Here is a 22,759-nt window from a genome sequence, read left to right on the forward strand (position 1 = left end):
CTTTACTACAGTATGCCTGATCAAATGAGCAAAGGACAAATTCAGATTCCATTCCATTCTTCCTAGAAGGTCATGATATTTTTGCTGTTGGTTACAACTCAGGAATTATAAAAGGAGAATCAATATGATGTAAATGATTAACCCAGACAGTAAAATTTCTTAAAAATGACAGTCATGGCTTCTAACTCCAACTCAGACAAGAAGCATATTTTTTTTCACTGCTGCCCTCTTACATCATGTATGTACAGCAAAAACACAGCTATGAAAGAGGTTACAGAAAATGTGTTCCACACACAAATGAAGTAAATATTACTTCCCAGATACCTTAGGCTTCTGTCATAGTGTTTTATTGATGCTCTACAGCTATTAAAAATAACCACTCAGTCTCAAATTAATCTTCCCTATATTAGGCCTAAATTTTAGGTGGGTAACTCATTCTGATTCACTCCATCCATCACCCTTCCTGACTATCTTTTCATCTCTGGCAGTTGCTGATGGTCTAAATCAAGGAGTTATCCAGATTTAGGGAAATCAAACCTGTTAAATTTCTCATCACACACAGACACTAAAGAAATCCTCAGCATTTAATCCTCCTTCAGGCCTTTCGCCATACCAGTTATTAAATTTCAACCCCTGCCTTTACTCTTAGTTAGTGGGTGGCCCATTTAGCCTGCTTGGCCATTATGCACCAGGGAAAAGGCTTGCCAGGAGGTGTAAGAGCACCAGCACACGATGCTTGAGCTGGATTTGGCATCAGCAAACAGCTTGGAAAGTGAGTAAGGTGAGATAATCAAAGCTGTATTTTGATAGGAACCACTTAGATTGGATGAGAGAGAGTGTCGAAGAAAGACCAGCTGGGAAACAGAAGTAGGGTTTAGCAAAGAGATTAGAGGGAAGATATGGACAGATGGAGAATGTGAACGGAAATTGAACTGAGACCTGAATTCATGCTGTACAAAATGCAAGAAGTTCTGAAGGAGAGCCAAAAGGCAGGTTTCCTCTGGAATGCCACACCGAGGGAGAAATTTCAGGCTCCCATCAAAGTTTCACAGAGGTGTCTAAGCTGTATCTTTTGACAGTGTTTCAGACTTACCCCTGTATTTGGAGTTTCTAACCAGTTGACTCAGGCATCACAGCACAAAGAAAACCAGCTACTATTAATTCCTGTCTCTCACTCTAAGTGCAGAGACTGTAAGCACTTATCATGCCATTATGGGTTCCACTCCCTGAGCTGAACATTGCAGCAGGTAAATCACTTCTTTGAGTTTCTGAAAAACTTTACCAGTGTCCAGCTCCTTCTTTGTAACACAGCTGGAAATTATTTGGAGAAATTGAACTGAGAAGCTAAGCACAAAGGAAAAACTCATTCTCTCCAGAGATTGGAGAACTACTGACAGATTGGCTTCTGAAAGCCTGAATTGGCATCAACAGAGCCAACCTTGTTCTATAAATAAGAGGTTTGTTTGCACTATGGTGCCAATCTGTCAGTAGTCATTCATCTTAAAAGTATGCTGGGAGAAATGAGAAAATAGTGAAAATACTTTTTTTTATAATGACATTTCAGTGAATTATATGAAAGTTAATATTTTTTAAAATTATTTTTAATTGAGTTTTAGTACATAGAAAACAATTTATAAATCTAACTTTAACTGAACCATAACTTTTGCTGTGCAGAATTAATAAAAGGAAACTAGTACTAAGTAAATAATTCACTGCTTTAAGAGAAAAAGCAGGAAATAAGAATACAGAAGATTCAGAAGATGGGCTTTTTGAGAGACCATGGGATTCACCTGACCAAAAGGACTCTCAGTCATCTAGAACCTTTTTGTAGTCATTTGAGAAATTAGTGGGATTAAACATATTCTAAAGCAAAAACACAAAATAAGTAGATTAACTGCTGTTCCCTTGGAATACTTCTACCTGAAGATTATAATAGGAACCTACAGTGAACAGGTCAGGTGGGATTTTTCATCATCAATATCTAATGTCAAACCTGTTATTTTCAGTACTTTATAGCTTAACAAGGTAGCCTATGTCCTTTTGTCAGCCAAGAAAGACAAAAGACCCCTAGGCTTCTGAAGAGAAATGGAAAGAAGAGAGTAAAATGGGGAATAAATGCCACTTTAGCTAAGGGATAGAAGGAACAAGATGGGGCATTTAGTCTAATTAAGAACCTATTATTATCTCAGCTTCCTATCTTTTAAATGAAGGCCCCTATATGATCTGAGTGGTTGGTTTACTAAAGCAGTCTGTAACAAATGCTGTATCAATACAAATTAACAGCAATGACGCTCATGATACTGTGTAAGAAGAGCCATGAACACTAAAGAAAATTGTATTTAATTTTAGAATTCAATTTTTAAACATAATGTTATTACTCATAGTGCTCAAGATATTCTTGGCTTGGAAGGGAAATCAGTCTTGTAGGCTATCTATCCCTTTATGTTATTCTCAGTATTCCGATATAACACAGTTTCACTAAAATGCTAAGGCATCTGTGCTATTGCAGCTATAAAGTTCATATCTCCTAAGTATCCCAGGCCAAAAATTGAGATAATCCATTTTGTGCCTCCACTGGACATGAAGAGTGGTTAATATTCGTCCTATTTAAAATAATGTTTAACACAGTGAAAGACTGTTATCTTGCCCAGCTTTGATCTTCTTTCTAGATCAACACAGCCAGATTCCTTCAGCCTTCTAGTCAATGCCTTGTTGTCTAAACCTTTTATCCTTTGTCTTTTGCTCAACTTTGAAATGTCTTAGCGTCTCTAACTCTTAAGTGATGCTGAGATAAACTGTGTGTAGTATTACAGATGAAGCCTCGTCAGCCACATATCCTACATGTGTACAAGTTGTCAGTATTTCCTAGGAACACCACTACCTATCATGCAAGCACTTCATATTTTTAAGTCTGACCTTTTGTTACTACACTGGAGCATTTTCACTATTGCTATTGCCTAATCAGCAATATTTCTGTGTTTGTTTTTTTGTTGTTGTTGTGTTGTTTTGTTTTTGGTTTTGGTTTTCTTTTTGTTGTTGTTGTTGTTGTTTTTGGGTTTTTTGGGTTTTTTTTTCTCTTTTTTACCTGTAATGTCTGTATCATTGCTGAAATTTTGGAACATTGCTTTGAATTGCAATTCTGCTTTCCAAAGTAACTGTTTCCCGTATTGATCTGAAAATGCTATGTGAGTGCTTCCTGCATACTTTAAATTGCAATTGAATTATTAAAGAGCCAAACCTATGACAAGCTCTTTTTTGACCCACTTAAAACTGCTTTCCTTTTGTTTGAAAGTGACCAATTTGACCTAAGATATCTAATTCCAGCTGGCAGCTTCCCTTTAAAAATTGCCATTGAAAAAACTTAGCTTATCAATAAATGATGTTGTGTTGGACTGAGAAAGTAAAGCACAGTAGATAGGACTATTTTACTCAGTATTTTATAGTCAAATTTGATCTTGCAGTATTAATATGAAAAACCATCTGTCTATCTTAACAAATTATTTTTAATATGAAATCACTGACTCAGAAAAGCAAGGCCTGAATAGAAGGATTTTATGGATCAGAACCAAAGTAAAGTTAGTTCTAACATAGGGAAGCTTTATTAATCAAAAAACCAAACCCCAAACTGTTAGATGTTATTAGTCCACATTGTAATTTGAAACACTGATAGCACAAGAGAATCTGGTCTAGCCAGTATTTCTACAGATGAGAAGTAAAACGTCAGAGCTCTGGTATACAATTTATAAAGCTAATAATGCTGTGATGACTATAACAAACACATACATATCTAGCCCAAAGATTACTGGGCCACCCTCACGTCATCTTTTTATTATTTTTACTTTTTGGGATGATTATATGAGGTATATCTAGCTCCACAAATATTTTTCATGTTTTTCTTTATGGGAAAATGTAGAGTTTTGAAATTTTAAGTATCTTCTATGCTAAAGATAAATTAGGCATAAGTATGACCCTGGAGAAAGGTCATTCTGATACCCCCAGGTATCAGAATTAATGGAGATTGAGGCCTATAAATTCTAAGGAATTGATTATACAGAATAATTATCTCAATACTGGCATACACTGAACTTTTTCTAAAAACAAAAAACCCAAAACCAAACCCCCAGAGAATCTTAAATGCATTGATGTGGGTTAAAGGAGCATCCTAGAGGTCTGATATGGAGAGGAAACATAACCATTCACAGAGTGGAGAAAGAAGAGGCATACAGAAGACCTTTTTAGTGTTCTGAGTATTTTGTTGTGTTTAATTATATCTGATAATAACTTTTAGATCTACTGTGGTTCTAGGGCAGGGATTTTTTAGCAAACTTCATTTAGGTCATATGAGCTATCATGGGTTTTTGCCAGTCTTGGATGATTATCAATAAACATTTAATCACATTTGGCTGATCAAGTCAACAGTTTATAAACTTTAAAATATTTTAATAAAATTATGGGGAAAAGTGTTGAAATTAAGCATTGCATTTTGTTATTAGATGGGCTACTTTGACAGGAACAAATTGGTGTTCTCTGCTTAGTGTACATTGCTACAGTTTGCAGGGAAGTTTTCCTGTGTGCAAACTAACTTTCTCCTAGAGAAAACTCAATAGGAAGCTCTGTTCTAAGTGTATCTCAAATAGGCTCAAATCCCAGCAGGAAAAAACAGTCCAAACCAATGACTGGCTCCTTTTGGACAACAACACAGTATACTTGTAGATATTTGTCATCAGCTAATTTGATCTATTGTTCTGCTTTTACCATACCAAAAAACTCGCTAACAAGGCACAGAGAGTGTTTTCTTTCTAATGAAGATTTTATAGACACTGGTCTTCCGCTCCTTTTGGAGAATGTACGTTCATTTCCTCAGCACAATTTTCAAAGCTTCAGTCACAGATGCTCATAAAAGTGGAGACAGAATAAAATGCAGGAAGCCAAAATTATCAGCGGAACACATGAACGAAATTATCTTTTTATTTCAGTGAGACAATTCACTAGTAGAAATTTTACCCTCCTACTGCATATTCACACTAACTACAGTGATCTGTGGCTTGATAGGAGAGGAAGATCTGAAGCAAAATAGAGCTGAAGTAGGCCAAAACTTGCTCATCAATATGTGCCCCTCATTCTTTAGTGTCTGTTTGGTTCTGTTGTATACATTTGTATGCTGTATTTATTAAAACGGGAACAGGATATTTACCTCTTTCCATGAACAAATCTCCAAGTATTCCTAAAATAGATAACCACCATAACCAAGTCAACTGAAAACAAGTGTAAAGATATTATTGTACCTTCATTCTTCTTTTTGTTCATAGAAGATATAAGAATGAGGGATGGGATTTGTGGCCAGTGATGTTTTTTTAATGTGTATATGAGAGCTAGCTTAAGAGGAAGTTGTATAAGCTGACTGCAGGTGAGAAAAGGCCCAAGTGACATAAAATCTTGGCTCTTTGTCAACTCTACCATAAATCTCATGCTTTAATAAAAGGTAATTAAGGAAAAAGAGTGAATACTATAATAATTTTCTATTATGTGTGAATGTCCCTTGGTTGAATAGACACGGTGTGAAATCAACTAATATAAAAGTATCAGGCAGGAAAGACTGACCCAGTTAAATGTGCTTTAGAAAATAATGTTTATATGACATGTTGACCAAATATGGGGTATTCTTTCTCTTTTGAAGACCTGACAGATGGAAAAAAACTGCCTCATTTGAGTCACAAAAATGGTATTCCAAAGGATTTCAGATACTGCACTGGAAGCAATAGCTTGAAATGTTAACAGGACTCTAAATTTTAAATAATTCAGACCATTAGTGGAAAAATTAATTTTAAATCTAACTAAAACCACATGGTTAAAGGAAAAGATAGACAAGTTCTATTTTACTATTTACACAGGGATAAGATTGTTGATAATAGTCTCTAGATGTGAGTGAGATCATCTTTTCAACTCAGTTCCCACTGAATTTGTTTGAAGCACACACACAAAAAAAGAGTGCAACAATATTCAAGCACAAAAGGAACTCAGGGGGAACAACCACACCTTCCCTGGATTGCTGGCCTGAATTCAGTCTCCGAATAAGATCTCCTGTTCATAAGCAGTGAATAAGCCTCATTCAGACCTTACCCTATCGCTAAGTGTATTAACACACTGTCAGGCAGATCTGCATATGCAGTTCACAAGCTGCCTGCAAACCTTATAAATCATGAAAATCAGGCTACTCCCAGACTGGTGTGTGCATGGCCAAAATGAAGAACCAGTTGCCACCAGTGCCTGGAAAAATTTCATTAAACTACAGCCCACAGATGTCTCTTAGAAGCAAAGTTAAAAAAATACTTTGCACTTTAAATTTAGATACTACCAAAGATGGTTCCTCACTCAACACCCATCTGTACTTAACCCAAATAGCAGCTGTTTCTGTAAGAGGTAATGGCTTCTTTATATTGAAATATACTTTTCATAGAAAATAAAATGTTTTACCTTCTTCTGGACTGAAAAATGGGACTAAAATGGAATATTAAAGTCACTGAATTAGGCCTTTTGCAGTTACAATCATGTGATCACCTATGTCTCAGGCCACAAAACACGTCTGAATATTTTACAATAACTATAAGAACTATAATAAAGTACCAACTCCTTTTAGCTGGAATTAAGCTCAGACAATGAGAAACCAAGGGAAAGATCAATATCCTGTGCTCCAATGATAGAAGAATTATGTTACCTGAAATTCTGGCATGACACTAAGAAATGAACCTACTCCTTGTTTCTGAGAAAGGTAAGCAAACAGAAATACCCAACTTCAAACCAGGTAACTGTCCCTACTCTTTCTCTCTATCCATTACCTAAGCAGAACATTCCTCGCTGAACTACACATCTGATGATCAGCTTAGTCCTGCATAAACAAGCAAAACATCATGTATATGATATATGGAAGGTTTTTATTCTACTGGGAGTAACTACCTTGTTCTCCCTCTTCAGTGTCCAGATGTACATCATATCTGACACTACAAAGGTCTGTTGTGGATGCCCCATCTCTGGAAGTGTTCAAGGCCAGGTTAGATGGTGATTGGAACAACGTGGTGTAGAGGAAGGTCTACCTACCCATGGCAGGGGAGGTTGGAACCAGATGATCTTTAAGGTTCCTTCCAACGCAAATCATTCTATGACTCTGATTCTGTAAAATCACTGAAGTCTTAACCTTCAGTTTTAAAGTTGAAAACTTCAGAATACCATAGAAGATAACATATTAATGTGCTATTAAAGCCATCTATAAAAAATTACACTCTTTAAAATCAGTATAAAATCAATTCTGCTCTTATTACAACAATAGATGAAGTCCTGCATTTCTTACCTAAATAAGAACATATTTTGGGGGGATTTAGCTTGAAATAATTATCATTGTTTTACTACATTATATAGATTTGAATTATATTTGCCTTTCAAGTATGACAAATTACATCAGATAAAAATTTCAAGAAAAGTCTCTGTTAACTCTCTTAATAAACATACTGATTGAATTTATTCTAAGTGTTAAATTTTAAATGCACAGTTTTGACCCCAAAGCTGACAGGCTGTTGACAGCTGTGTCTTTGCATTAATTTCACAAATACAAACACTTCTGTTGAGTCTGTGCACTACTTAGTTGTAGACATTTTCTGTGTGTGACAGGTCATGTGCAACACCTTCTGCAATTTGCTTCAGTTTAGTTGAGCAGGCATTTTGCTCCAAAGGCAAAAGAAAGACAACTTCCATCTTTGATTACACATATGCAATATGTACAAGTGCCAAAGATGACTGTGACTGGCATGTGACTTGATTCTGTGATTCACTGGTGTCGAGCTATTTATTAAACTAGACAGGTGTTCACAATTTTTTTGTTACTGATGAATGAACGAATTTTAATCCCCATTTCCAAACTCTACTGACACTTTCGGGTGCTCTCATGGAAAACACTTCTATGGCTATTCACTCCATGGAATCCTACCATGCTGGACTACTGGACAGTTCATCAAAATCAGTGCTGGGGAGCTCATTGACATGGGGAGCTCAAGAGAAACAAAGCTCACAAAACAGCAAAATTAAGTATCTCTGAAAATGTCAATTCCAAATGGGTAGCTTTCATAACTTTTTTTGGTGCTGACAAGCTACAGTTCCCAATTTTTTTGACTCAGCTACACTTGATTACTAATATATATCATAGAAATGTACAGCATATAAGAATTACAAAAGGCAACATAATGGTAAGTAATATTGTTACTTTGGATTAATCATTATTACTTTAATGATTTTCATATTTCATTAAAATATGAAGCCACCATCTATGCTCATTCAAGTGTTCACAGAGACAATGACTATGATAGACAAGTAAATGAAAATGTAATGTAAACACATAACTTGTTATCTGAAAATTAAATGTGCCATCTCTGAAACCAATGTTATTTGGATTTTTTTGTTATTATTATTATTCGATTAGCTACCAGGTTACTTTTCAGCTTTTCACTTATACTAGATTAGATAAAACATTGCAATAATTCCCTTTAAAAGGTGCATTAAAGAAGAAAATTATATTTAAAGCAGTTCTAAGACATAGATAATTTAATAATCCTAACCATAGTCTCCATAATCTCTTTCCCTGAAATGTTGCAAAAAACCATTTTCCATTGGAAGAAATGCATGAATGATGAAAGTGCACTGCCTGAAGGACAAGGTATCACTTCATTGTAAATCTTAGAGAGATCAATTTTATTCTTTCTCTTTTAGTCCTACCAATTGCATAAGGATCAACTCTTTTGCTCAACTGCCATTAAAAAAACCAAAACCTGTGAATCGTGTACATGAACACAGGAACACCCTTTTCACCTGCAGTGATTATGAATGCAGACAAAGACATAACCCTGAAACGTGAACTATTAAAAAAGTGATGGGATATTCATCCATGCAAAAAATATTCATATACACATTCCATTTCCCTAAGGTAGTGAAAGATCAATCTTGCATTTCCATTTTATTCTTTTATGTTCAGCTCTAGTAAATTCTCTTTTCCACAGTGAGCTGTTTTGTAAGTTTTTCTGTACTGAACTTCACTTTTTTCAAGGACAGAATTAATCCCTTCTACCTTTCTCTTATTATAACTGGGAAATTAGGAACTCTTCAGTCAGGAGAAACAAGTGTCCACAGAGAATTAACAAAGACTTTAGCTGTTGTGGGCACTGTACAAACAAAGAATGAAAAAAACAGTCCCAGTGCCAAAAATATTTTAAAGTTGAGGTAGCATCTCACCGTCACACTTAGCAGGATAATCCAAAAGTGATCCTGTATTTAAACTTAAGAATAATAACATGTGGCTCTAATAACAGAGATCTACAGTTGAAAAAATGTCAACAAGGTTTACACTTTGCCAACAGTGACACTGTATGCTTTCAGAGAACTTCTGAGTGTGATAAAATGTACAAAACAAGAAATCACTGTCCATTCTTTCCTGTGATATGGTCCTAAACCCACGGTATAAACAAACGGACATTCTGGAGGGAATACTATAAGTCTTATTGGAACTAGATAATTTAAACCTTATACTGCAGAACTCTTCTTCATAACATAACTGGTCTAAGTATTCGAGAACTTAAACTGATATAGAAACTGCAAAAGCAATTCATACCCCTATTTCCAGATGCTGATGGGGTCAATCAATTACATTCTGCGAGGCTCACTGTAAATATTTTCTTTTTTTGGTCACATGGCTTTTCCTCCTTCATGTACCTGATCTCAGTGTAAGATAATTGAACCTCAGATACATAATCAACAAAACTCTATCAGAAAGTATAATAAGCTTAACACTTAACAGAACATGAAGGCAGAAAATTATGGTCATGATAGGTTTACAGAGCAGCTTCCTCACCATGTGCTGCATGGCACAGTTAATGTAGTCCACTTCATATTCATGGAAGTTTTTCATTATTCTTGCACTTGTCTACTTGCACCCCATTTACCATAAAAATGTCCCCCCCATTTATTTAGACTGTAACTACTTTGAGACATGGGCTATTTGCTTCTTGATGGCTGTATATTAGTGAGAACAATATAGCTCCTTGCTGTTTAGGCCCAAGGCAAGACAGTAAAGAACATGTGGCTAAAAAAGAAACAATGGTACACAAGCCCTTTGTTTCCATGTCTCACAAATGAATACTGTATGTGTTCAAACTTTACTGTAAAGGCCTTTAAACAATCAGCTACTTACAGAAAGTATCATCCATCCTATAAAGCATACAAGTCATATCAAGTATATATACATATATGTATCTATGAAATAAGTGAAGTGAATAACTTGTTCTTGGAAAAAAATTCACTATGCTGAGTAGAACCAAACACTTTCTCAAAGTCTCTGAGCAATGTTCTTCAAGATGCTGTTCCAAATCCCCTACATGAAACTTTAATCTTCATGTGACTTCCCCCTCTGTGCTTATCCTGCATTAGGGAATGATGTTTATATGGAGTGACAATGCCACGACTACAGTTTTCCCTTCAAAATTCCAACTCTTTTCCAAGCAGTAACAGTGTGGGAAGTACTTAACATCTGTACAAATATGTGAAGCTGCAGAAACTGCTTACAGTGGGAGCCTTGGAGGGTATAACTGGCTAATTCTGCATTTGAAAGCCACCAGAAATTATCAAACACTCTTTATCCTATCCAGTCTATATTAATAACTCCTGTATTCACAGATAACCGAACATAAAAGATAAATATTGCTGAAGAACTGGAGTGACAACTCTTCCAGAGTTCTGACAAGTAAAATACTGACCCTGCAACTGACAGAAGAGAATGGTCTTGGACAAAAGGACAGCTAAGGACATATCCAATTACAAAGGTATTTTTTAGCCAAGACTTATTCCTCTTATTCATAAATAATGATCTGGTTCCCAAATATTAAGTCTTACTTCTCAAGGGAAAGAAATACCGCAGAAATGAAAAATTTTGAACCAAATTATGTCAGTCTTCTTTGACCCCTATATGAAACAGCCCTCAAAACTTGTATAACTGCTTGATAATCCTCCTTATCCAAAACAAACAAATTAATAATGGATTTGAGATATGAGACCTTTTGGTCTGGGAAAGATAAAAGATGTACACATTGGGACACAAGATTATCCAAAGAATCACAAATGGCCAAGAAACCTCATGAGGGTCAAAAAGGACAGCTAACTAAGGCAATTATAAATCTGATGTTATCTGCCTTTCAGAAGGCACATGTAGTAATTTCAAGGTAAATGCATTACAGACTGTGCCACAAGAGCTGGATGTCGTATAATTAGAAAGAAAATGCTTTAATTTTCTAAACAATTGGCAGTAACCCCATATTGCCATGTAACCCCTATATTGCCCAATGAATTGCCATGTAAAACACAAAGTGCCTTCCAAATTCTGAACATGAACTTGTTGTGTTCAATATGTAATATGGATTTCCCTATTTCCAGGAAAAGCAATAAAGGAAATAACCATTGCTTTAGACAGCAGATGTTCCTCCGGACTTCTCAGCAGGGTGTGCAAAAAGCCTACATACACAGGTATTGGAAATGAGTGTGTCAGCCCTCATGCTGTACTGATTGCTGTAGAATTGCATATTATAAAAAAAAAAAAAAAGGCAAGCAAATACTTCTTACCATAAAACCCTCAGTGTACTGAAACTGAGCTCTGGAACTGTCTTCTGCTGTGGGACTCAGGGGCTTAGGATCAGACATAGAGCGTTGCATCATCTTTGCTGCCTTTGGGCTTGGAGGAACCTTGGCAATGTCAGCATGCAGCATCTTCTGAGGGCTGATGTCATCAGTGATGGGTTTTTCATAGGGTACAAATGCTGACTCTATAACTTTGCTTGGTGAAACGGGTGAAATGGGTGAATAGAGAACTTTGGGAGATTTGGGAGGGGAAGGGACTACCTGCAATGTGGAGTCTGGACGAAGGTGGGATGAGTATCCTATCTCTAATGGTGTTGGACGTTTTTTATCTTTCTGAGGAGATGAAGCTGACAGATATTGGGGACTTTGAGTATCTGAATCTGTCTCTGTTTGACATCCCAGACTTTCTCCTTTATATGTCTTTTCTGGAGCTGAAATGTGCTTTATGATTTCAACTTTAGCATCCAATCGGGCCCTGATTGAAGGTGTTCTTATTGTTCCTACAGGTTCTGTTTGTACGGAAATCTCTGCCACTGTCTGAACTGCAATACTAGAGACTTTGGAGAATGGTTTAGCTTTGTCTGCCTCAGTGGTACTCTCACTGTATTTCCCTATCCGAGGTTTCCTTCTGGATTTGCTGGAAAGATCCCATTCATCTTGATCTTCATCATCTGTCTGAACACTTGTATCAACACTCTTCTTACTTCTCCGTCTCCTGTTTGTGTAGCCTCTGTCTGCTCCATCTTCATCATCAGTTTGCACTCCACTGTCCACTATCTTTTTGAAGCACCGGGGCTCTTCTTCCAGGGTCTGCTCAAACTCCTCATATGGACCACGTAATTTTGGCATAGAACTTCTCTTTTTCAATTGCTTCTCCTCTCTAACATCAATATCCTTAAGAGACATTTCTGAAACTGAGCTTAGGATACCAGACCTAGGTATGTATTGGGTAATGCCATCAGACTGAACTGTGTACCACGCTTGGCTTTGTGGAATTTCAATACCCAGCACTCCTGAAGCTGTAGTGGTTGCATCATCAGTAGGCCAAAACTGACCATTTTCTGCAGTGGCATACTGTCCTTCCAAAAGAGTTTGATCTGTGGTAGTTTGTGGTGAGCCAGTTCCTGAAGGGTCGTAACCATACTGATATATTTGACGAAGTTTTTGCTCCTCTAATTGTTGATGGAGCTGCTGTTGAAGTTGTTGGAATTGTTCAAGCTGCAACTGCTGCTGGGCTAATGTCTCTTGTCTCATCATAAACTGAGCTTGTCGTTCCTCCTCCTGCTGAAATAAGAGATGATGTTTCATAGATTGCAACTCCTCAAGCTTTTTTTGCACCATAAACTTTTCTTGTTCCCTAAATCTTTGAATTTCCTGACGTTCCCATTCCAGCTCTTCTGCAAAGCGCTGTTGCTTAATTTTCTCAAGCTCAAGAAGTTCCCGCTCCAAATCAAGCTGCTGCTGTTTGCCTTCTTCGGGGGCAATGAGAAGGGCAACCTCATCATCAATTACATCTGTATAAACTTCAGATGCAGTAGTTAAAGTAGGTATCAAGCTGGTTGGCTCAGTGGTAATAGTTTCTACAGTATGAGGTGGTAACCTTGTCTCCATATCAATGGCAGTAATTGCACTATCTTTTTCAGCTGCCACAGTTGTTAAGAAACTGTATGATCTTGGGAGAGGTTGACTCTGTTGCAAAGTTGATAAAGAGGGCACCGAGTCAATTGTTTGGAGAGTAGGTAAGTCTCTGACAGTTGTACTGAAAATAGAACCAGGTTGTGTAGTGATGGCAAATGTGGATGGGATTGGAGTCGCTACTGAAGAATAAACAACACCATTGGATGATCTTAAAACACTTCCAACGCCAAACTGGGAACCCAGAGATGATACCATTCTTGCTTGGGAATACTGTGGTGCACTGAGCCCGAGGCCAGAAATCACCTGCCGAGTCTCTGCATATGGACCAGTAGTCTTGCTTGAGTAATCCATAACCTCACCTGAAATTACAGGGCAAAGTTACAGTCCAGTCCCACAAAAGAATGCTGCTTTGCGGATTCTGAAAGTCATCCCATCTTGATGAAATAAATGGGAAGGGGAAACTGCATGCAAATCTTCAGGTTAATGATCTACTTTAGATGTGAAGGAAACAGCATTTCTGAACATGCAGGCACATGCAGGTACCTCTGTGCAAACACATATGTAAAATGAAGAAATGAAAAACACGTGTAATCCAGCATAATTTGTCACACTGTCCAAAAGAAAACAAAACAACAGAAGGAGGGGAAAAACAATAAAAAAATTATCCTGAAATGAGGTGAGGAACATCAAAATTATATTTCAAAGAAAGATCTGCTGCTGTGTCATACTGACCTGTAGTTACTCTTCCAGAAGTAAGATCTACTGCTGTATCAGTTGCCCCAACTCGATAATCAAAGCTATTCTTGCTTTTATATGCAAACAGTCCAGCTTCTGATAAATTTGTGTCAGACATAGATGGTTTCATACCTCCCATTCCTCGGTAGCCATATGACCCTGAACGATCATACTGATAATGGTCATCTCTGTAGCCAAAGCGATCTTCAGGAAGTGTAGTAGGTGGCTGCTGTGCTGCACAGCTCCTAAATGGCAATTTATAAACCATATCACAGCAGACAGCTCTTCTCCCTGCAGTCAGATCTACAGGCTTTTCATCATCTTCTATTACTGTTGTTATGATACCTGAAGTAGTGTCATCCATTGTTACTACCGTTCTGTGGGATTTTGTAGTGCTAAGGTCAACTGCTCCACTCTCTGCTGGCTCCTGAGAAGTGGAGAGATCAGTCCAACCATTTGTAACACCAACAGGTGGTACAGTAACAGGCTTTGTAGTAGCCCACGTCATTGCCTGTGTTGAAGTACCTAGGGATAAATTTATTGGCACTTCATCTCTACCTGCAGAGAAAGCCTGGCTGCTTGTTACTCTGTATGGAGGCTCAAAATGTTTTGATGTTGTCAGCTGGAGCGGTATTGTCATTGCATGTCCCAGATCCACAAGGCTGTCTGTACTGGTGGTGTAGCTCACAGTGGCAGTGCAGGTCACTACTGTTACTGTCCCAGTGACTACAGACAGGGAAGGATCAGCAACACACGCAGTGCTCAGGTTTATTATGGATGGCTGGACAGTACTTACTGGGCGCCCACCTGTGTCACTCGCTGGCATTTGCCTTCTCACGTCCATGGAAACAGCAGACAGATCCATACAGCTGTCTCTCATTTCAACGTCCATCTTAGTTAAAGTGCGAAGATCTATGACATCACCCAAAGGATGGAATCTTCCGTTCTCTCTATATCTGGGTTGATCTACTATATGTAGTGGCTCTGGAGGTATAGTAATAGCAACACTACCTACACCATAACCAGGCACTGGACCCTTAACCACAGACACTGTTGTCTTGGTTACCTCTGTGGTTACTACTTCTGGTTTTGAACTAGGTATTTTTTCAAAAGCCGATTGTGTTGTCACAGGAATAGCTTGCAAAGCACCTGAAATATACATACTCTGACCGGCCGTACTTTGAATTTCCATAGTTTTCATGGGTGAAGTAAAAACTGGTTGCATAGGCTGGGGAATCTGTTCTTTAGGAGGTGCTTCTAAAGGCCAGCTGGTAACAGCCTGACTAGTTATAGCTTCTGTGGGAGTTCCAGGCTCTGATGGCAATGTGATGACAACATATGTTTCCTGTGAGGGTTTTGCCAGTCTTGGTGAAGATTTGTTAGAGTGTGGAGACAAAGGGGAAGTGGGTGATGGTATTTTGTACTCAGCTGTGGAGACCAAATTCAGAGTCATACTTGAAGTCAATGACAAACTTACTGGTTTGGGCTGCGTTTCTGCTGGCTTATGAACAGCTATTGGGAGTGGAGGTACTGCTGGTTTAGGAGCAATTGGAGGTTTAGTTACTTCAGTGGGCCTGTGACTGAAAACAAGTCCTGCTGGGATGGAAGATGGTTTAGGTGGTACAGGAGGTGGTGTTGGAGTGTATGTTTTTGTGATAGGTACCACATGATTCTTTAATACAGCTGTGGACTCTAGTGCTGGAACAGTTGTGACTGAAGGGACCACTGTGGGAACTGTTGCTGCTGTAGTCTTAATCTGTGACTTCTTTTTGGGATAAATGGCTGGTTTGGGTAAAATAGGTGGAGGTGGTAATGGTGGTGGAGGTGGTGGTGGTGGTGGAGGAGGAGGAGGTGGGGGTGGAGAAGGTTGTGCAGGAGAATCCAAAGAAGAGCTTCTAAAAAGAGAGAATACTTTGGCTGAAACAGCAGGAGCTGAGGAAGGCACAGAGACCATGCTGGTCTTACTTACAACACTGGGAGTGGGTACAGAAGATGTTTCTGATGCAGGCTCTGTAACTGGTAATGATGCTATACATATAGGTGGTTGCTCAGATGTAACACTAGTCAAATCAATCCTTGCCATATCAACACCTAATTCTTTGTGTGGCTCTTCATGATGAATTTTGACACTGCCAGCCTCTACCGTACTTTTCATTTTTCTAGCTGCTTCCTTCTCTGCTTTGGAGGTACCAAAGGAAACAGTATCAGCCACATATTCCTTGGGTTTTGTAACTGTAGTTGTCACTACTGAAGGTGTAGTTTCAGGCAAACAAACTGCAGCTTGATCCACACTCTCCTTATCTGATGCTATGGAAGGCTTTTTAGTGGCTCCATCAATAGATTCATAAGGCATGCTCACTTCAGAGTACTCTTTTGCAGATGTTAGGGGAACCTGGGTTATTGTACTGATACCTTCAGCATCTGCTGGTTTACTTACAGCATCTGCTGTACCTATAAAACCTGTGGTTGCACTATCTATAGGTGATGAACTATCTGTGGTACAAACTGAAGATGTAGATGATGTTAAGGAAGCTGTATCAGAAGGTAAAACTGATGCAGCAACTTCAGATGTCTCAGAATATGTCAATATTGATGTTTCATGAGAAATTATTTCTTGAATTTCTCTGGCATAATCTGTTAAGTATTCATCTTCAATTTCCTCTGCTGTAAAATGCTGTGTTATTTTAACATCTGGAATAGAAAGTGTTGTGCTACTGACAGGTGATATATCTGAGATTGCTGAAGTAGTGCTTGATGTTAAAGATGTACTATCCACTATCTCTCCAACACCAGATACCTTTGTATCAGATGTGGGAATGAAATCTGAAGTTGGTTGTGTTGGACTGGAGCCAGGGGTTAGCTGCATTTTCTGTCTTTTCATAAGCTCTTCATAAGCAGCTTCTGCATCTAACAAGTGCTTTTCCTCGGTGGTAGAAGTTACTGTGCTGTCTAATACAACAATTTCATGACTTTCTGGAATAATGTAAGAACTAGAAACAATATCTTCTTGAGGCACAATAGTATGTAAAGTCTCAACATTATAGTAGTCTTTCTCTAGATCAGTAACTTTCTGTGGTTCATCATAGACCTGTTCTGAAGCTCTTGGTTTTTTCTCTTTTCCTCTCTGTTGCATATATTCACTGCTCTCATCTTGTCTCATGACAAGATTAGTATCAATACTTCCATTGTAAGTATCCTCTACTAAAGATTCATAAATATAATCCTCTATAAGCATTCCACCATATAAAGATTCTTTTTCAAATATTTCATCTTTTTCATTTGCAATTTGAAATGATTTGGACTTATGCATCATCTCCTCATATACCTCTTCAGCACTTTTCAATGTCTTTTGACCACTTTCTTCTTTTGGGAGTCCAATTGGTTGTTCATCTGTTGGCGAGTATAGAGACACAGCAGTAGGCAATTTGTAAACTTTTTGTACTTCTATTATTTTTTCTGGGCTGATTTCAAATCCTTCAGGATCTGACTCAATACTGGGTGAATATTCAGAACAGGAAGATCTGTGCAGCTCTTCCATTTCTGCTGCCTGTCGTAATTCTTCTGTTGGAGATGCATCTTCAATGGGAGAAAGATTACTTGGTGGAGTCTTTGGACGTTCCCTTCTTCTTTGGGCTCTTAGTTCATCCTTGTCCTTTTTAGATTTTTTGCTAGAACTTTTTCTTTGTTGCTGTTCTAATTCACGCTGTTTCTCTTGTTCCTTTAGAAGTTCTTCCTCTTCCCGTAGTTCTTCTTCTTCTGAAGAGTCTTCAATAGTTGGAAGAAGAGGACCATGTGTCCGATGTCTGGCTTTGCGCTGTTGTTTGCTCTCACCTCCCAGTTTTTTGTGACTAGGACTGCTGTCACTATCTTCATCAAGTGATGACACTGAAGTAGGAGATGTACCTGGTGTGAAACTAGAAGCATGTAAACTAGAAGATCCTTCTCCTCTAGATCTATCTTCTGGTGAATCTGTAAGACTCTCCATCTCTAGCTCAGGCTCTTCATCAAAATATAAAATACCTTTCTGTTGTTCAGTTACTTCAGAGTATTTGTTTGCTACTGTACTATTTAATTCTATTGTTTTGAAACGTCGAAGGCCTCCTCCTCCAGTTATTGCAAGTTCTTCACTGTCTTGACTTTTACTTTCCCTGTATTTTGGCTCTGGGCTTTCATCAAAAGTCTCATCATCGTCATCGTGCCACGAATGCCTTCTTCCTGCATCCTCATCATAGCCTGCACTACTTTTCCGTGCCATTCTTCTATGTTTTCCAGCTGTTCCTTTAGCTTTGCTTTTCACTTCTTCTTTCTTTTGGCTTTCAGTTGCACTGATCTCTTTCAGTTGATTTCTAATGAACTCATCATCTTCAGAACCTGAAGCGTCTTCATCAGCACTCATCTCCATAATCTGTTTTCTAATGAAGTCTTCCTCATCACCTGATCCCTGGCTGTCATCTCGTTTGTACTCATCACTGCTTGAAGAACCAACACTAGTTCTTCTTTTTCTCCTTGGGACGGGTGAGTTTTCACTCTCACTGCTGTCTTCCACGGAATCATAGCGTTGTCTTCTTGCTGATACGCCGTCTCCTTCATGTTCTTCCTTGTAGTCTGCCTGCGAGGAAGCACTTCCTTTGCCCTCTTCTATGATAGTTCCTTCACCTTCTTTAATAGCTTCTAAGTCTTCCTCTTCTGAACTGTAAGATTCTGGAGTGACTGGCAAAGGCTTTGCTTTATGTTGATCTTTTGTCTGTTCACCATATGTCTCAGAAAGCTCTTTGCTTTTTGCAGATTTTTCATCAGAAAGAGTACTTGCCTGAGCTTCCAAAATTGACAGTACAGTACTTTCTAGTTTAGCTAGGTCTGAGGGGCTTGGTGGACTTTCTTGTGAAATAGTGTCTTTTTTATTAGTTTCTCTGAGTAAATCCTTTTCATCAGTGGGGATAAGACTTGGAATTTCACCAAGTGAACTTGATATCCCGTCAGAAGAATACCCGGTGTCACTCAGACCTTGTGGACTTTTCTGTTGCTGAGAGCTTGATGTGTCTGATTTTTCATCCTCCTTTTCCTAAAAAAATAAATACATACGCGTATGTATATACTTATATATAAATTCTTAATGTCTCCTGGCAATTAAATATATGTGATTCTTTTTCCTAAAGGCTGAGTTAATGTCTCAGTTGAAGACTGAACACTAATTTCACTATTCAAAGCTGTTAAAATAATACAAAAAAGTTCCTCAAATTTTTATTTTTTGCATTGAATCTAACTAAGCTTTACATGGCTGTCCATGCTGGTCACTGATTTTACTGTTTACAAGATGACAGTCTATTTCTCAATATAAAAAGTTACTGTATTTAATTTTTTCATAACATTTACTAGTGATAATCTGTCATTTGTTCACATATCCATGGGACAAGTTGTTCGGGGGTTAATTTATATGAAGATTGTAATTACTATGCTTCAAAGCTTTCTACATGGTTCTAGATACAAAGCAATATGGCTTGACAAATGTCCGCAGAATTTCTGGTTTCTGCTCCTTTTTTTGCCCATTTAATCTTTTATGATTGTAGCAATATGTCAATCTTCTCATATTTTGGACCTATTTTGGACCCAAAACTCAATTTTGTTTATTGAACTATTACATATTGTAACATGCAACAGAATACATAGAGTATTGAAGCATGATTTAACACGATTTGGAATGTCCCCACAGATATATATAATTGGGCACTGTACAAATATTTTCTGAGTACCTCATAAAAAAGAAGTTTCTCAGTAAATTGCAGAGGTAAGTTGTTAGTAGGGAAGTGTAATTGCAGGGAAGAAAGCAGGAGGGTCAGCTATTGGTCAAAGGAGGCAAACAAGGCAGACACACCTAACTGAGCATCAGAACCAATGTTTTCTTTCCCATCACTAATTAAACATCCTTATTCATCCTAGCTTCCAGATCCTTCTACACCATTCTGACTGACAAGTACCTCTATCTCCTTTAAATAACAATACCAAAAATATCCTACAGCAAGTATTTCTGCACCAATTTCCCTCCTGCTTCTCTCAGCAGTGAAATGCTCTTAGTGAAGGTACCTCATCATTCAGTTAACAAAACAGCTCACTCTCCAAAATACAGGTCATCTTAGCTGCCCTCTTAGCTGACAATATTATGAATGTCCCCATCTCCACTACCTATTTGAGAACAAGCATCCCAATTCTCCTTCTTTTAATAATACAGTGTAATTTTTATATCAGTTATGGCTCTCAATAATACAAGTAGGTAGTATTTATTAGCTGTGTTAATAAGACTCAATGATTTCTGAAGTACAGCAAACCATTTATTTAAAGCTTTAATTTATCAGCTTCCTTGGCAATACTCTTAATTGAAAAATAATTTAAAAATAATACTGTGGAATAAATAAATAAGAAAATTATCATGAATGTTAGTTATAATTTAAAGTTACATTTACACTCAAGTTAAGTTGCTATCAATTACAACTATTTTCAAATGTTTATTCACTCTAAAATTACATTTACTGCCAAAATATTCAATATTTGTTATTGTCAGTTATTTTATTTTTAAAAACCAGTCAGGTTTTTTACATTATTTCATTTGCATTTAAGGTACCTGTTCTTGCTTTTAGACATAACCCTTTGAACATAATCCTACATTAAAACACTAATATTAATATTAGAGTAATATACTAGTTAGTATTTTATTAAATAATCATCATTTCAAAGAAGTAATTTATTATATGCTTTGCAAAATCAGATATTACAATGACTATAAACTACATCTGTTCTTCCCATCATTGTACCCAATACTGTAAACCCAGTTGTCTGATATCATAGCAAAATCTATTGTAATTAAAAATCCATTGCGAAAACAAATATTTCTAAGGACTTCCTGAATGACAAGGCTGTGATTAATACATAAATATGGAGAACCTATAGTACTCAAAACAACTTTGGGAATCATCATCATTTGAATACTTTAGCGCTCACTATTCTGAAAAATGAATATACTCCAGCCCTTAAGGACAGGACTACCTACAGTCTTCACAAAAAGTCAGTAATCAAGCAGAGTTAAAATTCAGGGTTTGTGTGTTATATTTACATTTTTGTTACCTTTATTAAAGAAGAAAGTGTTTAAGGGGAATTTATTGGACTGTGTTTAAAAAATACATCATTAAATATATCATTAAAACCAAGGAATTTTTGCCTCTATAAATATCACTAAAATTTCACCTATGACACTTGATTGCTATTTTTTCTTTTATGACCCATAAGTTAATACTTATAAAGACATAACCAACAAAACATACTGTGATCAATTTAGATGAGCTACTGAAAAACACAAACATTGTTCAAGCCCAGAAAGTCTCCTAGGAGTTGATGGACAGAATGCATCCATCTAGTGAAAGTGAGCCTCTCAGGTCCTGGTTCTTCACAGGGAGATGAAATGATACAGTCCCTGGCAAAGCACAGACAGAAGGTGTCAACTAAACAGTTGAGCACAGAAAAAGGTAGATAACAACTGGTCAAGGAACAACTTCAGAGGAGATGGTAATGAATATTGCTGTTGCCCACCTTAGTGTTGAACCTCAGTGTATGCCATAACGTGACTGCTATGAGAAAGAGGAAACTGAATATGGGAAAGTCTGCAATTTGTACAGTAAGAAGGAGAAAAAGATCTACAATAAGGACAGACTTCTTTTATCACTAGAAATAAATGTGATGAGAAAAATCCAACTTTCTTTTTAAGGCTACCAAAATACAAATATATTTTCTATAATTTTTGTATTGATCACTGCTTGCCCTATGAAGTGTCATGCAAAAATTATCCTGCACATCATGTATCGAGATCAATATGCATGTAACTTACAATAAATAATATTTGGCCTTTGGGGTTTTTTTCCTCTATTTCTTGCAGTCTGAGAACTCGGATATTGCCACTAGCTACATCTATGCTTAAATGACTGGTAACTTACTTTCTACAGGGTTAGCCATCACATACACAAAGGCAGCATAATTGTTAAACTTGTAAATATACCATAAGTACAAGATTTTTAGATGAAAAGCAAAATATTGCAGAAATAATATTGCTAAGGATCATATATATATGTGACACTATTCTTGAGAATGAAAAATACATTTTAATCAATAAGAAAAAAAATTCACTTTTTTCTTGTAAAGTAGGAAGTAGTTTGGTACATGTCGAATTACTGGGCTTTTCTGAGTATTTGAATGGCATTTACTCTGAAAGTTTGCCTAGTGTGAGTTTTTAATACTGAACAAATTTAGCTCTAATACAGACACCAATGGGAGGATCTTCTTAAGACATGAGGAAGAAGAAGTCTTATAAAACCTGCAGCCTGGATAAGACTTTAATTACAGTAAAGGTAACCTCTTTAACTAATGACAAAAATGATCTAATGTCAAATGTATTTGTGCTGTTCTAGTGGTTTTTCTACAGTGTCAATGTCAATAAACTTCACTTTTGCTTTAGAAATATTATTTATCATTACTCTTCCTTTACTTTTACTATTATTTGAAAATATAAAACTTAGTGCTTAACGTGTTCAAAAAACATCTAGGTGTGGCACTTAGGAACATGGTTTAGTAGTGAAGGTTGGGCTTCATGATCTTAGAGGTCTTTCAACCTTTATGATTCTCTAAAAAAAATCATTGGTTATCGAATCAAATCAGAACTTTATTAAAATAAAACTATGAC

The 22,759-nt window shown here is 37.2% G+C and overlaps 1 protein-coding gene across 1 annotated transcript in view; it reads right to left on the reverse strand.

The window, feature by feature from the left end:
* PCLO (piccolo presynaptic cytomatrix protein) overlaps positions 1–22,759 on the reverse strand; it is a 348,414-nt gene that overhangs the window by 174,790 nt on the left and 150,865 nt on the right. The window contains exons 5-6 of the mRNA XM_064656444.1: positions 14,035–19,099; positions 11,650–13,661 (exon numbers count right to left, since the gene is read on the reverse strand). Of these exons, the coding sequence (XP_064512514.1) occupies positions 11,650–13,661; positions 14,035–19,099 (7,077 nt within the window). The remainder of the gene's footprint in view (positions 1–11,649; positions 13,662–14,034; positions 19,100–22,759) is intronic.

The sequence above is a fragment of the Pseudopipra pipra genome, chromosome 5 (assembly GCF_036250125.1).
Source record: "Pseudopipra pipra isolate bDixPip1 chromosome 5, bDixPip1.hap1, whole genome shotgun sequence".
NCBI lineage: Eukaryota > Metazoa > Chordata > Aves > Passeriformes > Pipridae > Pseudopipra > Pseudopipra pipra.